Source organism: Xenopus laevis, chromosome 6L (genome assembly GCF_017654675.1).
Source record: "Xenopus laevis strain J_2021 chromosome 6L, Xenopus_laevis_v10.1, whole genome shotgun sequence".
Lineage (NCBI taxonomy): Eukaryota > Metazoa > Chordata > Amphibia > Anura > Pipidae > Xenopus > Xenopus laevis.
Genome location: NC_054381.1, coordinates 96,343,723 through 96,358,171, shown reverse-complemented (window position 1 = coordinate 96,358,171; position 14,449 = coordinate 96,343,723). Strand labels below are relative to the sequence as shown.

Sequence of the window (14,449 nt, the reverse complement as noted above, 5' to 3'; positions counted from 1 at the left end):
GTTAGCCTATGGGGACCTCCTAGAACCTTTAGACAACAGTTTTTAGAATTCAAAGTAAAAACGTTCTATCGATCAATGAAATCGTTCGATTTGAAGGATTTCATCGTACGATCGAACGATTTTACTTCGACCGAATATGGGCAAATTTGATAAAAACAACCTTCGACTTCGAATATCGAAGTGTAATGTTTTTTACACTTCGAAATTCGACCCTTGATAAATCTGCTCCTTTGTTGAAGTCACAGATATTACTTATACTATTATTGAACTGCCAATATAAGACTTTTTATATCAGTAACCTTGTTAACAGCTTAGAGTGGCCTTGACCAACTCAATGGCCCTCAAAAAGCATAAAAAGGCAGAAAACTGATCACATTACAGGAACAATATTGTAGGTGATAATAAAGCATGTGAGAAGTCAGCATCTTGTTCAAGAGTGAAACGGAAAGTTGATATAGTACCACCCACATAGAAACAAAGGAAGATAGAAAGTGCCCAAGCTTTCATTATTTCTATTAAATCCAAGTAGAAAAGAATGCCAATACCTGTAGTTGCAGCAAATGGGGTGATCCCAAATTTATTGAATGGTGCTATACAACACTTTTCAAGCGATCAAAAGTTTCGGGACCGCATGGCCCTTCCTCAGTGAAAATAGGGCAATGGAACATGGGGTTATACTGTTAACATTTTGTCCCTGCAATGATTAGAAGCTCCTTGGCTCAAATTTCCATCATTCAGTAAACCGTTAGTTGCAGGTGATTGTCCAAGTAAACGAGCATTGTGCTCCATGACCACTGAGCTATTAATCTCTGGGCGACAAAACGTTCAGAACGTATTAAAAAATCTGGTTGCATATTAACAGTCTCATTCTTAAAGGATCAGTAACACCAAAAAAGAAAGCAATTTAAAGTAATTATCATGTAATTTACGGTTAGCATACACTGGTAAAAATTGTATGTTTGCTTCAGAAAGACTACTATAAAGAAGCTGCTGTGTAGCCATGGGGACAGCCATTCAAGCTGTATAAAAGGAGAAATGGAACAGGTTATATAGCACATAACAGATAAGCCCTGTCTGATACAATGGTGTTGCGGTTTCTTTAAAGCACTTACTGTGCACTACAAGGTAGCCTTCAATATTTCAGACTGCTGCTATATTCCATTCTGATCCTTTGTGCTAAAGTAACATCAGAGAAGACCCTCCCATTATTTTCTCCCAGTGGCCCTGGACGTGGAACATGCACAATTCATTCTAGCTTCAACTTGTGAATGTTCCTGTTCTGTGTTTCTACTTAGTCAGCAATGTTGCCCTTGTCAGATAGTCTAGCAGGCACCTCAGCATTCAGTTACCGCAATGCTGCTGGATTTCTTCTATGTGGTCAATAGGAGGAACTTTTCCCTCCTGCATAGTAGCTTCTTCAAGAATAAGGGTGCAGAGATACTAAGATGGCAGACGTGCTATGGCTACAATAAAGAGAAAGTAAATGCTGATGTACAGGTAGATAGTTGTGAAATGACACATTTGTTCTCCTTTAAATAAGTGGAAGGTACTATTTTAATTTCTTTACATTATACAGTTGTCTATGGAGCATGCCTCAGCTGAAGTAAGCAATATTTCACCTTACTCTCACATGCAAGAAATTAAATTAGTAATATTCTGTGCACAAACTATATAACCACATACTTTATGAACTAATCTAGAAAATATAAATCAAAGAAACTCTCACCATTAGGTGACAATGGCAAAATGGAGCCCAAGAGCCCTTCACAATGCAAGACATGCAGAGACAATCAGAAGCTAATCATATGCCTCATGCTCCACACATAGCACTGCAATAAAGCCCAAAAAATGAGAGACTTTAGCCATCACTCAAGGTATTATGGGCAAAGACATGCAAATGACTCCTTAATGTCCCTGTGGCCAACAATGAATTCAGAATTGTTAATTTATAGCACAGCTACAGCATAGTAATTCCAAGTCATAAATATAAACTTGCAGACATTCTGTATTGGTCTTGTTAGATCTAATCAGTGCAAGTTATTGGAACATGGTTTCTTAGGGGGTAGCACATGGTGAGTAGTGAAGCAAAGAAACCATCACCCTTAGGGTAAGAAGGGCTTAAAGGAGCCAACAAGCCCTTCACCATGCAAGACATTCAATAAAGGTTTCACATAGTACACACACACACTGCTTTAAATGTAAATACAAATTAAACACAAACAAAGCTCATAAATGATTTATACAAATGACACTTTGACTTTACGGGGCAGATTTATTTGAATTAGAATTTTCGAGTTTCAAAATTCACACATTCTAATTTTAATCCCCCTATTCAAATGTAAATTAGAACAAGTCAATGGCAGAGGTCCATCGAGCCACTTGGAGATGTTAATAGTCTTCCAGACATTTGAGGGTTTTTTTTCAGGAGATAAACTATTCGTACGAATTGAATACGATTGGAATTTTCGGGTCAGAACCACTCGATTCAATATTAGTCATTCTAATTCCCAGTTGAATTGTGAGAAGGGATGGGCGAATTTGACCCGTTTCGGCAAAAATTTGCCACCGCCGAAATGTTGACGACGCCCATTAAAGTCTATGGGCGTCAAAAAAATTGTCGTGCGCTTTTTTTTTTTTTTGCCGCATGACGGTTCTTTATGTTTTTCTTGATTTTTTTCTACAGTAAGAAAACCACAACCTTACCGATTGATTTATGTATTGACATACATAAATTTATATTTACCAATACTTTTAAACAAATTCACTACATTGGTAGCTGCATACATGCCAGTTGTGGAAGATAAAATCCAACAAGTATACACAGCCACACAATCCAGCAATGGTCGTGCCAGTGGCATAGCTAGATGTTACTGGGCCCCCCTTTCCCCAGTAAATGCAATCTAGGGCCCCAAAACATACCAAGATATATTGAAATTGCTCATTAATTAGGGACCTCTACACTCCTGGGCCCTCCTGCAACCGCAGGGTCTGCTTGCTGTGTAGTTACACCCCGGGGGTGGTGCAGATCCACCAAGACGGTACACACTCGTCATAGACTATAACACATAATATTATAGGTACAATTCTGATAACATTTCACTACATGTAATACATTTCAGAATATTTCAGCTATGTAAAGTTAAGGAAACACTATGGGTCAAAATTGAAACCATGCAGTTTACTAATGGAAAATCACAAAAACTATTAATTTTTATCATTTTTTGTCTCTTTTATACAGATGCAAGCCAATGGGCATTTTACACCAATGCAGCTAGTTGTCCCTTATCTCATTTGGTTAGACTGCTATAGCTCATGACATCAAACCAGGGACAAAACAACAGTTTCATATGTCATATCACTTACTGGGGGTGGTCCATATATGGTGGTATTAGTATAATCAAACCGAGCAAGGAGTCTGTATGTTCTCTCCAGTTGTTGATATACTCCAAAAAGAGACAGCCACATTGGCTCCTGAAAAATTGACATGCATGTGTGATGTATAGGTAAGCACCATAGAAAATCTCAGTGAAGGATAATACAGAAAAATACAGAGGACTGTAAACTGTTACTTAACTAGAAGTAAATACATTGCACATAACCAAAATGACAAGTTAAAAGCCAATGTTTTGATCCAAACAGGATCTTCATCAGGGGTTTATTATTGGGCTTACACTGTGCTTTTGCTGATGTACAGGTATGGGATCCGTTATCCAGAGCTCCAAATTATGGAAAGTGTCTCCCATTGACTTCATTTCATCCAAATAATCCAAATGTTTTTAAAAATTATTTCATTTTCTATCTAATAATAAAACAGTACCTTGTACTTGATCCAAACTAAGATCTAATTGATCCTTATTGGAGGCAAAATCAGCCTATTTGGGTTTATTTAATAGTTACATGATGCTCTAGTAGACAAAGTAGGAAGATCCAAATTATGGAAAGATCTGTTATCTAGAAAACCCCAGGTCCCAAACATTCTGGATAACCAATGTATCAACATTTCGGGGGGGGGGGGTACCACCCTCCCTTCGTCAGGAGGGTGTTACCCCCCTCCCCCGAAAAGTTGATACAATAAATGGGGGTAAGCTTCCCAACTGCATATGCGGCTCCGTATATATTGTGCAAGAGTTCCAGCACCAAGCCAGGTCAATAGAAAGCCTGCACCACCAGTGCAGTGTGTGTTAATTAACGGGTGTGCGGCGGATCAACTATATTCATCTCATGTACCAAAGTTACCATCTGCATGTACACACTTACTACTGACCAGAGAAATGCTTTTACATTTTATTTAGCATGTGGTGGTGGATTCTAATTATCCTGCATAAACTTAAAGGGTAGTGCCCAAATCTTTGCGTGGTTCATTAAGGGCATTTTATTAACATTACATTGTTGAGCTGCTCCTACTAATATGGAGGTTTGGAGTCTATGGCACTAAAATGCAAGAATTATGCTGCTTTAACTGCTGTAAAATATTTTAAGCCATGTAATTAAATTATGCAAATATTGTGGTCATTAGGCCAGACCACAGAGTCCTCGGTTTATTTGGTCTGTTTATGGATGTTTGCCCTAAAGGTGTTTGTTAACATTATAATATGACACATTTCACTGAGCTCTCTTTCACTCCTGTAGAAACAGGCAATAAAAGAGAACTGTGTTGTGTGTGAGATAGGTACAATTGCTGGATAAAATTAACCATCTAGTATATTTCATTACCTTGTACAATATATGTACAACATAAATAGATGTATTTCAAGAACTCGTGAAACACGTATATAAAAGATGAGCTGGGCAAGTAATAGTGTGTTATTCAAGCAGAATGGGGACCTATGCAAAACATAACATTTTCAAGTACGAAACCACAAATTACTTTTTAATAGCTTAAATTTTATGAAATTGGTAAAAAAAACATGTTAAACATATTAAAAAACATTTTTAATGTTTTTATTACAGTTTTGCTAATGAAGGTGAAATGCTCTTTAAGCTGTAAGTCTAAGTTCTCCCAAGAGACCTGTTTATCTTAGATTGTTAATAAAGTATCTATTCTGGGCTCTCTGCCAAAAGCCAATTAAGTTAGAAACCTTGTATCTTTTTGTGACTGTTCAGTGCAGGAGATCAAAGAGAAAGTCAGGACATGCGGGTTGAGCTGTCAAAATTGGGACTGTCCTGCGAAAAACAGGACAGTTGGGAGATATGCAATTATCCATCCCTGTGTATAGGAAGCAGATTTGGGCCCCAAAAAAAGGCATAGTTGAGCTAGGACAATAATGGGGAGTCGCTGTAGTTTTTCCTTTTGATGAGGATCTGCTCAGTGCGACAAACTGAAATAGAGTGAAATTCAAGGTTGATCAATTTGTGACCTTCCAGGGGTTTTTAATACCCTAGTGTACTAGAATGTGCTACACCTACACATCAGCAGCTTAAATTAATTAGTGAAACCATAAAATAGAATAGCTAACCAAAAGAATTTACATCCAGAAAACTGATTTTGGAGCACCTTATTCTGGCAGACCACAAGCTTTACAGATAGGGGTTTCATACTCTTATCAATCCATCTATCTATCTGTATACACAGACACATACAGAGAGTGTGTGTGTGTGTGTGTGTGTGTGTGTGTGTGTGTGTGTGTGTGTGTGTGTGTGTGTGTGTGTGTGTGTGTGACTGTAACACCATTGCATAATTATTTGTATTCAATTCTGTATTCTTTAAAATAGGTAATGTAAATTAGTGGCAGATTTGAAATAAAAAAAAATAAAAAGTGCAGCATGTCCTACAAAAAAGTCCAACACTGCAATTAGACTTTTTTAATAAAATGTTTGTTGTTGATGTTGACATACGAATACAGTACAAATTATAATATAGCTGAATGAATTTTCTGAAATAATTTGTCATGTGCAGGTGATTATTTGTAATGAACAGCAGGTTTGAAAGTTAGAAGAAATGGTAAAACAATGTCGATTTCCTTGATACTGCTATTATTCCACTCCACGAAACCCTCGCATTACTTGTTTGAGGTAGAAGTATCCATGTAAAACAGCAACGCAGCTCTCCAATTCTGCTAGATGTATTATTCCCAACATATCTAATGGCTCATTCGCTGGATCACAGTTAGGAGTAGATCTATCAAAGACTGTAATAGATCAATTCATTCTGATCAATCCAGGACAGTTTTGGGATTTATTATGGAAAATAATAAATGATATCATAACAGTAAAACTTTGATCAAAATATTAATAATTTGATGAAAAATAAAACACTGCCATTAGCCTCCTATTGGACTTGATCTCTCAGACTTTTTTTTTTTGGGGGGGGGGGGTCAAATATAAAAGTCATAATTTGAACCTGGTAGTTTCAAAGTGCCAGAAGTCATACCTCCACCCAGTAGAATTTGCTAATCATGGTTTGTGGCCATGTCAAATGTTAGACAAAAATGTGGCCACCAAGCAAACCAATAAAATTGCCCAAAGGTCTGCTGCATACTGCACTTCAATCAGATCAGGTAACAGTGGTTAATAATACATTGCCTAGGCAGAACTCTGGTGCTGGGAACTTAGTCCAGAAACACCGTAGTTGTATTCTTCCAACTTTTCCCCAGCTTTTGAGGGCCAACAGCTGTATTAGAAAATAATCCTTTTATTAAAATCCCACCACCTGTGTAATCTGGCTTCGTGTTCTTTGTACAGTACTACAATTCGATTAAAAAATGCACAGTTTTACTACCACTGAAGAAGTATGTCTTTCCACCTGATGTTTTATGACAGTGTAATGAAATAAAAACAAAATGACACAATCTCTGTACAACAAAATACCTAAAAAAATCTAATAATGCCTCTTCTGCCAAAGAATATGCTTTAGAGCAAAAGAATATGAAAAGTTTTATGACCAATTATGACCAATTTATGCTTTTGGATAGCTGTCTGTTGATGATGCCTTTGCTGATGAAGGTAAAATAGTATAGGGATCCCTTATCTGGAAATCCATTATCCAGAAAGCTCCAAATTATGGGTAGGTCATCTCCCATAGAGTCAATTTTAAGGAAATAATTCTATTTTGTATTAAATGTTTCTCTCTGTAATAATAAAACGGTACCTTGTACTTGATGGTAACTCAGCAGCATGAATCCATGTGGCTGGCAAAACAATGATATTGGGTGTATTTAATGTTAGAAGTAAATGAAATAAAGATCTCTTATTCAATTAATCCCATGTCTGAATAATAGATCACATACCAGGGGATCTTTAGGCCCCCTCTATGCCATGTACTGTACTTGCATCCCTGTAATCCCATTTGCCTCCAGCTAACACACACCATACCTTCCACATGGACAAGTGCAGATCACATGGCAAACACAGATGTCAGAAAATATTTTAGCTTGGAAATCCTTAAATTGAGTAAAATATCCTTAATTATTTTTTATTAATTAATTCTTCAAACAAAATAACATCTTTAAAACAGGCAGCCATGTACTATAGAACAGCAATATCCATTGTGTGCACTGTACACAGGGCATATATGGCAGGAAAATAGAAGAGGCCAGTGCCAGGTACCAGAGAGATGAGCCTGAGCTGCAGTGGAAGAAACGAGCCTTTATTACATCTCTACCAGGCATTCTATGGCAGCATTCTGACATAAATGCTATTATACATGAGAAACTGGAAGTAATAATACTGTACATACTGTATGTGGGTAACCATGATCCAAACATATTTCATTTACTAAGCATCTTTAGATCTGATTCTTTGTATGTTGTAAAATAGTTAATTTAAAGCTCATTTAGATGAAGCAAAAATGTGTCTGAAAATACAAGTGAGATTTATTTAATAAAAACCGTTACAATCCTATTGTTGAGCATGACCCTTAATATCTATTGTATCATTTATTGTTTTTTTTTGTATGCAATCTGTGAATTCAATGTCCAGTATACACCCATTTATTGCACAGCACGGTGGAATATGTTGTTGCATTATAAATATGTGTTAATAACACTATACCGAATGCAGTGGCATCAGATGATATTTCCCTCTGTGAATGTGGGAGAGAATTGAATGGGTCTTTCGGTGAATAACTGGATGCCATTGGGTCTGCATTATATCAGCAGGGCTAAAAGACACTGATGTTTTCTATGCTGTCATGGAACTGTATAACGTAAGCACCCATACTAAAGACAAGACAAGATTTAATTGTCAAGAAACAATTCACTGAAAGGGGCAAGTATCAGAACAGATTTTTAATAAACAAACTTCAGTCATCAATAAATAATCCACTGCAAGGTGCTAGGAAAATAACCCCATTCTCAGCCAAACTCTACTCACAAACTATTTTAAGAAAATTCACTGCCAACATTAATTTGGCAAACCTGCTTTCACTAAAAGGCTGAACAATAAACAGTTTTCAAAAAAATAGTTATATTTACATTTATTTAGTAGGCCAAATATTTGACACACAGCAAGTTTGATGTCATACAGAGAGGTCGAAGGAGTAGGACAGGGATGATAAAAAAAAACATATTGACTACATTTAATTGAATGGCCTCCATTTATACAGAGCTGCTCTAAAACAGTTTTATTTCACAGTGTCCAAATTACGAACATTGTTGTTTTCCAGGATGGACTACATAGTAAAATTAGTGCTCCAACCATCAGTCACTGCTTAGGGGAGCACCAACTACCAAAAAGACAGTTATAAATGACATTCCCCAGCTTAGCTCCAATTCCTCAGATTCTGATACGCCAGTGACCAGAGATGGAGAGCATCAGTCCGGGAGCCACAGGTTATCCAGGCTCCATGTTAGTAAATGATCTACTGCATAGAACAGAGGGACAAGGCTTCTGTTCCAATTCAAACCATGGTAATCAACTGCTGCAATTAGATGCAACTTCTCAGAAAATGTATGCAGTGTTAATAAAAATGATGTAATGTCAGAGCAGCTGGAGGTGGGTTGCCCCCCTGCTTCCAATGGCTGCCGTTGAACTATCACTACAAACACCTTCAGTCAAGCAGCTGAGCAGTAGCAATTTCAGGCTGAAGATATGGAACTCGACAACAGCTGGAGGTCACTGACTGCTTTCTTCTGTTTATGGAGGACTGGATATCAGTTATTGGAACAGATATAGTACATGTGCACAGGATTGGAAAAGATTGTAATCCTTTAATAAACCCATGGCTCCTGCATCATAATTATATATACTTACCCATTACAAAGGCCTCCTTTCTCTTCCTACTCATCATCAAACAATGTGGTATACAGGGATAAAGTGTGCACTATGTATAAACATCACTTCTTTTGTTAGACCACACAACTGGTATATCAAAAATAATAATTACATTTCAAATAAAAGTTGTCATATGTCTGCTTCAAGGTTTAAATGCGCACTTAATGTGAAGTACAAAAATATTTTGATACGCAATTAAATGATGGTAATCTTGATTTGATGATGTATACAAATATGATACTGGCTGGATATGGTTTTCACCTTACAAGTGACAAACATTCAAAAAGAGGTAAATGGGGTGAGTAACAAACAATGGTTCAGTTGTGGTTCAACTACAACTCCCAGCATATGGCGGTGTACCCCTGCAGATTGTTCATCTTTAACATAAACACACACATCACTCTAACGTAAATCTATTATTAAATTAATATAAACTGAGAGTTTTGATCTAAAAATGTATCTGCACCTTTCGATACCAGGGTTAAGAAGCACATCTGAGTGAAGTGATGGTAATTTTTTTAATTCACCCATTAAAAACCGTTAACGTTCTGTATCCAGACCAGAACATCGTAGTATCCACACAAAGAACTCCTGCTATTTTAATATGCAGAAATGAAAACAGCCAAGAACTTCCAGCACTCAATCTGACATCAAGCAGCCAAAACCCCCTAACCCCTACACTGACCTTTGTGTTGATGCTACTTCTGTCATATGGGCCTGTAGTTTGAAAATTGAGAGGATTTGCCATTGATCATACCAGCAGAGTAAGGGTTAAGCTAATCATCACAGCTTTACACTGGTGTTATTAAAACTTCCAGTTAACTGCTAGTTGGTCTTTTGTAAAAGCAGCGGCACACAAGCCATCTGGAGAATGCAAAGACAAAGGATACTTCATGCAAACCTCTGGAGGCTCAGTGTTACACTTTCCCATCATCAGCTGCAATTGTTTCTTTTTTTACAAGAAGCTGCAAAACCATTTTAAATGAATTAACTAATAGTGGAGATTCGACATCTTTCATTACTTCACCAAGGACAAGATCATTGCATTTGACACAATGATATGCAGCATTGCATTTTCTCTTCTCCGTGCTGCCAACTGCAGCCACCTTTATAATGTAAACAGCTGGATGGTCCCTTCAAAACAAACATACTATGAAGACATAGAAAAAGCATTTTCTAACCTCTTAGGTTTTTGGGGTGGATCTGTTTTGTCCGAGGCATGATCCTCCTCCTGCTGGAGCCTGGCTTTTCCTTCTCAAAAATGGAGAGCAGTGCTGGAGGAGAGGAACCTCCATATACCCGCCAAGTGCATCAGTTAATCCAGCATCTGAACATGGAAAGGAGAAATACAACATGAGAAGACAGCCAAAATGCACCGGCCTGGGACTTCATTTCCCTCCCTTTTTGGCCCCCTAAAATGTATAGCACCATGTAAAATCAGTAAAAACAATGCAAAGCTAAAACAAACAAACCAAAAAATGAAACTGGACATATGAGGTAACAATGAGGGGAAGCAATAAAGGACACAAAATCAGTCTTCCACACACATAAACACACCTCCTGGAGGGCATTGCAAAACAAAACAGCATCATTCTGCACATGAACATCTCGCTGGCTGCTCGCCTCTGGATCATTCATGGTTTTATGAATCACAAGCGATGTGCACAGCCCACCAATGTGCCTGCTTTACAAATCGGAAAGCCTGCTCATCCTATTGCAAAACTGTAAGCAGAGAGAAGGAAAGAAAGGAGGGAGAGGAGAGGGAAACGGTGAAGGGGGGGGGGGTGGCAAGGGGTGACAGAGAAAGGAAAGATAGGTAGCACTTGCTAGTCACTGAATGGGAGCACACATGCATCTATTCATCCTCTGTACCTCCACACAGACAAGGGACCCTGCTAGGCTAAGCACCAGAGAGGTGGGATTATTAGTGTTAAAGGGGGAGGAGGCAAATTAGATCAGCATTACAACACTGAAATGTGACCTTCACGCTGCATAGCTGTTTCATTTCTTATTCTGTCCAATTATTTACTTTTTCTGTAACACACTTATTTGCACTGGCTGCTCTGCATCTGTCTTGCTTTAGTTCATGCAGTTTAACAATGTGTTATAGGGGATTGCTGGTTTTGCAGACAGACTTTTGTCACAGAGTCTGCATTACGGCACCCGTTACATGGAAAAGGAAACACATAGTAAAAGTACACTAGACATATACAGAGACTACAGAAATGCAATGGCTACTGCACATGTATCCTGTACAGTAAATATTGTAGAAAATATGGGACACTGCTGCAAATGATTCATATACACACACACTTATTATATAATACAGTGAGAGCTGGTATGGCAGGGGTTAAATACCCTGGCGGGGAGCAAAGTGCTGAGAGGAGGCAGCATGCCATGAGCCCAGCCTGGCAGAATGAAGGGGGTGGGTTTTCACTGGTGCTAGGGATAGATAAGGGGTGGGGGTGGGATGCAGCAGAGAGAAGATTAAGCAGGTTGCATGCTCTTTGACATATCACTAAGAACAAGAGCTTATAGAGGGACTGCTGTACAGCTGGCTGCAAAAAGGGGAAGGAATCATGAGAAGAGGAAAAAAATATATGAATGAATCCAGTGGGAGGAGCTGGGGGAAACCCCTGTGCAATGGAGAACGCCCTGTAAAAACCCAAGAGGATAGAAACTGCAGGGAGCCAGACTGCTTGCTACTGCTAGGGGCCCCTCTCACTGCCCAGTAAGAGACATACCAGCAATCTTAAACCTTTCCAAAAAACTGGCTTCTTCTGCCGCTGCTCAGGCTGCAATTTCATGCAGTTAAACCTGCTTCACATATTAAAGCACACAAGCTGTGCAGCCGATTAACAATCAGAGCAGCTACATCCAGCACACTGCTAGGGATGCCATAGCATTTCTTTAACATGCCCTGGACATAGAGAAATACAGAGACAGTTCAGCTGCATGTGACGTGATTAAACACAACTCACGCAAACGAATTTCCAATTGCTTATGCAATGTGTCATTCAATCGTCCTTGATGTTATTTTAAAGGGATGGGGGGGTCAGAAGCAAAATGCTTGAGAACAAATGGTGGGTGTTAGGGCTCTTACACACGGCCGTTCCGACCTGCGCTCCCCTGCGTTCTGTTTTTTGGCGTTCAGCCGCAGGGGAGCGCAGGAATAGACGCAAGTCATTATTTGAAATGGGGCTGTACTCACTCAGGCGCGTGTAGGCGCCGAACGCAGGTTCAGACGCAACATGCTGCATGTTTCCTGCGTTCGGCGCCTACACGCGCCTGAGTGAGTACAGCCCCATTTCAAATAATGACTTGCGTCTATTCCTGCGCTCCCCTGCGGCTGAACGCCAAAAAACGGAACGCAGGGGAGCGCAGGTTGGAACGGCCGTGTGTAAGAGCCCTTATATAGATCTATAAACATACATACATACATACACACATGCATATTATATATAGATGCATACATATATACATACACATGCCTTATGGGTTTTAACTTTTCTTATGTATAGGAGGAGAAATATGCATGTTGATCTGTAATGTAACAGATTACAGAAGCCAACAATTCTTATGTATGCCAGCTTGCATGGGCGACAGGCTAAATACTAAATTACAGGCCCAAAAAAAACCCATTTATATGCATGGTATAGTTAAGAAATTAAAGTTTTTAATTATATTTTTTTCAATTAATAACCAGACCTCTTCTATGTATTGGTGTGTCTACATATCAAAAAGCTCTACCACCAAAAAGCTAGAAACCTGCATTTCAAGTATTCTTTTTAAATCTCACTATATATTAGGGGAAAGGAATCAATCTAATATCCACAGTTTGAGGGACATTGCTTTATGCAATCAGGGCAGTAATGTTTTGATGCACAATTTACATTGGAACTTCAAACTTGTCTATACATAGGTTTTCTTTTGTTGAGAAATCTCGCATTCGGGTCTCTCCTTTGGTTAGGCCTATCTTAAGCAGTACAGGTATAGGGGCCTGTTATCCAGAATGCTCAAGACCTGGGGTTTTCCAGATAACAGATCTTAAACTGTAATTTGAATCATTATACCTTAAGTCTACTAGAAAAACGTGAGAAAAATCAGAGAAAAAGAACATTTTTAAAATTAGGATTAGTTGAATAAAATGGAGTCTATGAGAGATGGTCATTCCATAATTGGGAGATTTCTGGAAATTGAGTTTCCAGATAACGGATCCCATACCAGCCAATTTTCTCGAGCCCCCCCCCCCCTAAAATCATATAATCTAAAAAAAATAATCTGTGGCCATGTTGGGACCAGCACCACATATCCAAGAAGAGATAAAAACCTGTTGCCACTGGCATCTCAAAATGCTGTATGATGTCTCCAATGATGCGGTAGGAAGGATTTCAGCAGGCTTTACTGCCAAACACTACAGTGGAATAGTCATTATTGTATGTTTAAGGGCCAACTAAGGACTCTATAAATTCATTGTTCCCTGATCAATAAGTGTGTTTAACTCATAAGGCTCTATCTACAGTGTTCTCTAACAAATGGCCCATCTGGCTTCAGTCTGCATGCTATTTTTGGAGAATGTGAAAAAAAACTCCTACTCACCCAGAAACCATAAGGTTTTCCTTATGCACCACCATTACTTATGGCAGAGTAAATATTTTATCGATAAGTGTGCCTGCCAAGTTTTTGAGAAGAAGCCCATGTAGCCCAGTCATACAACACTAAAGCAGGCACTACCCTTTAAAGGAACAGTTCAGTGTAAAAATAAAAACTAAGAAAATCAATTGGTAGATCGTCTGTGCAAAATAAAAAATGTTTCCAATATAGTTAGTTAGCCAAAAATCTAATCTATAATGGCTGGAGTAAGTGGATGTCTAACATAATAGCCAGAACACTACTTCCTGTTTTCAGCTCCGAGTTAGTCAGAGACTTTAAGGGGGCCCACATAGAATATAACTGTTCATTGAGTTTGCAATAGATCGTTAGCATGCAGGTCAGATTCAAAAGCAAACAGTTATGACCTGTGTGCCCCCCCGCCCTCAAGTCACTGATTGATCACTACCTGGTAACCAATCAGTGGAAACCAAGAGATCTGAAAAGCAGGAAGTAGTGTTATGCCTATTATGTTAGACATCTAGTCACTCCAGCCTTTATACATTACATTTTTGGCTAAATAACTATATTAGAGACATTTTTTTATTTTGCACAATCTATCTATTTACCTATTTTTTAGAGCAATTCC

At 38.5% G+C, this 14,449-nt stretch overlaps 1 protein-coding gene across 3 annotated transcripts in view; it reads right to left on the bottom strand.

Annotated features, from left to right (window-relative positions):
- Positions 1-14,449, bottom strand: part of hivep1.L (HIVEP zinc finger 1 L homeolog) — a 146,978-nt gene that overhangs the window by 109,371 nt on the left and 23,158 nt on the right. For 2 of the 3 annotated variants that reach the window (XM_041566296.1, XM_018267795.2), the window contains exon 2: positions 10,392-10,537. In XM_041566296.1, coding sequence (XP_041422230.1) covers positions 10,392-10,431 — 40 coding nt within the window. In that variant the 5' untranslated portion in view covers positions 10,432-10,537. Of the gene's footprint in view, positions 1-10,391; positions 10,538-10,767; positions 11,505-14,449 lie in introns of those variants that run through there. The other variant, XM_041566295.1, reaches the window with a different exon arrangement.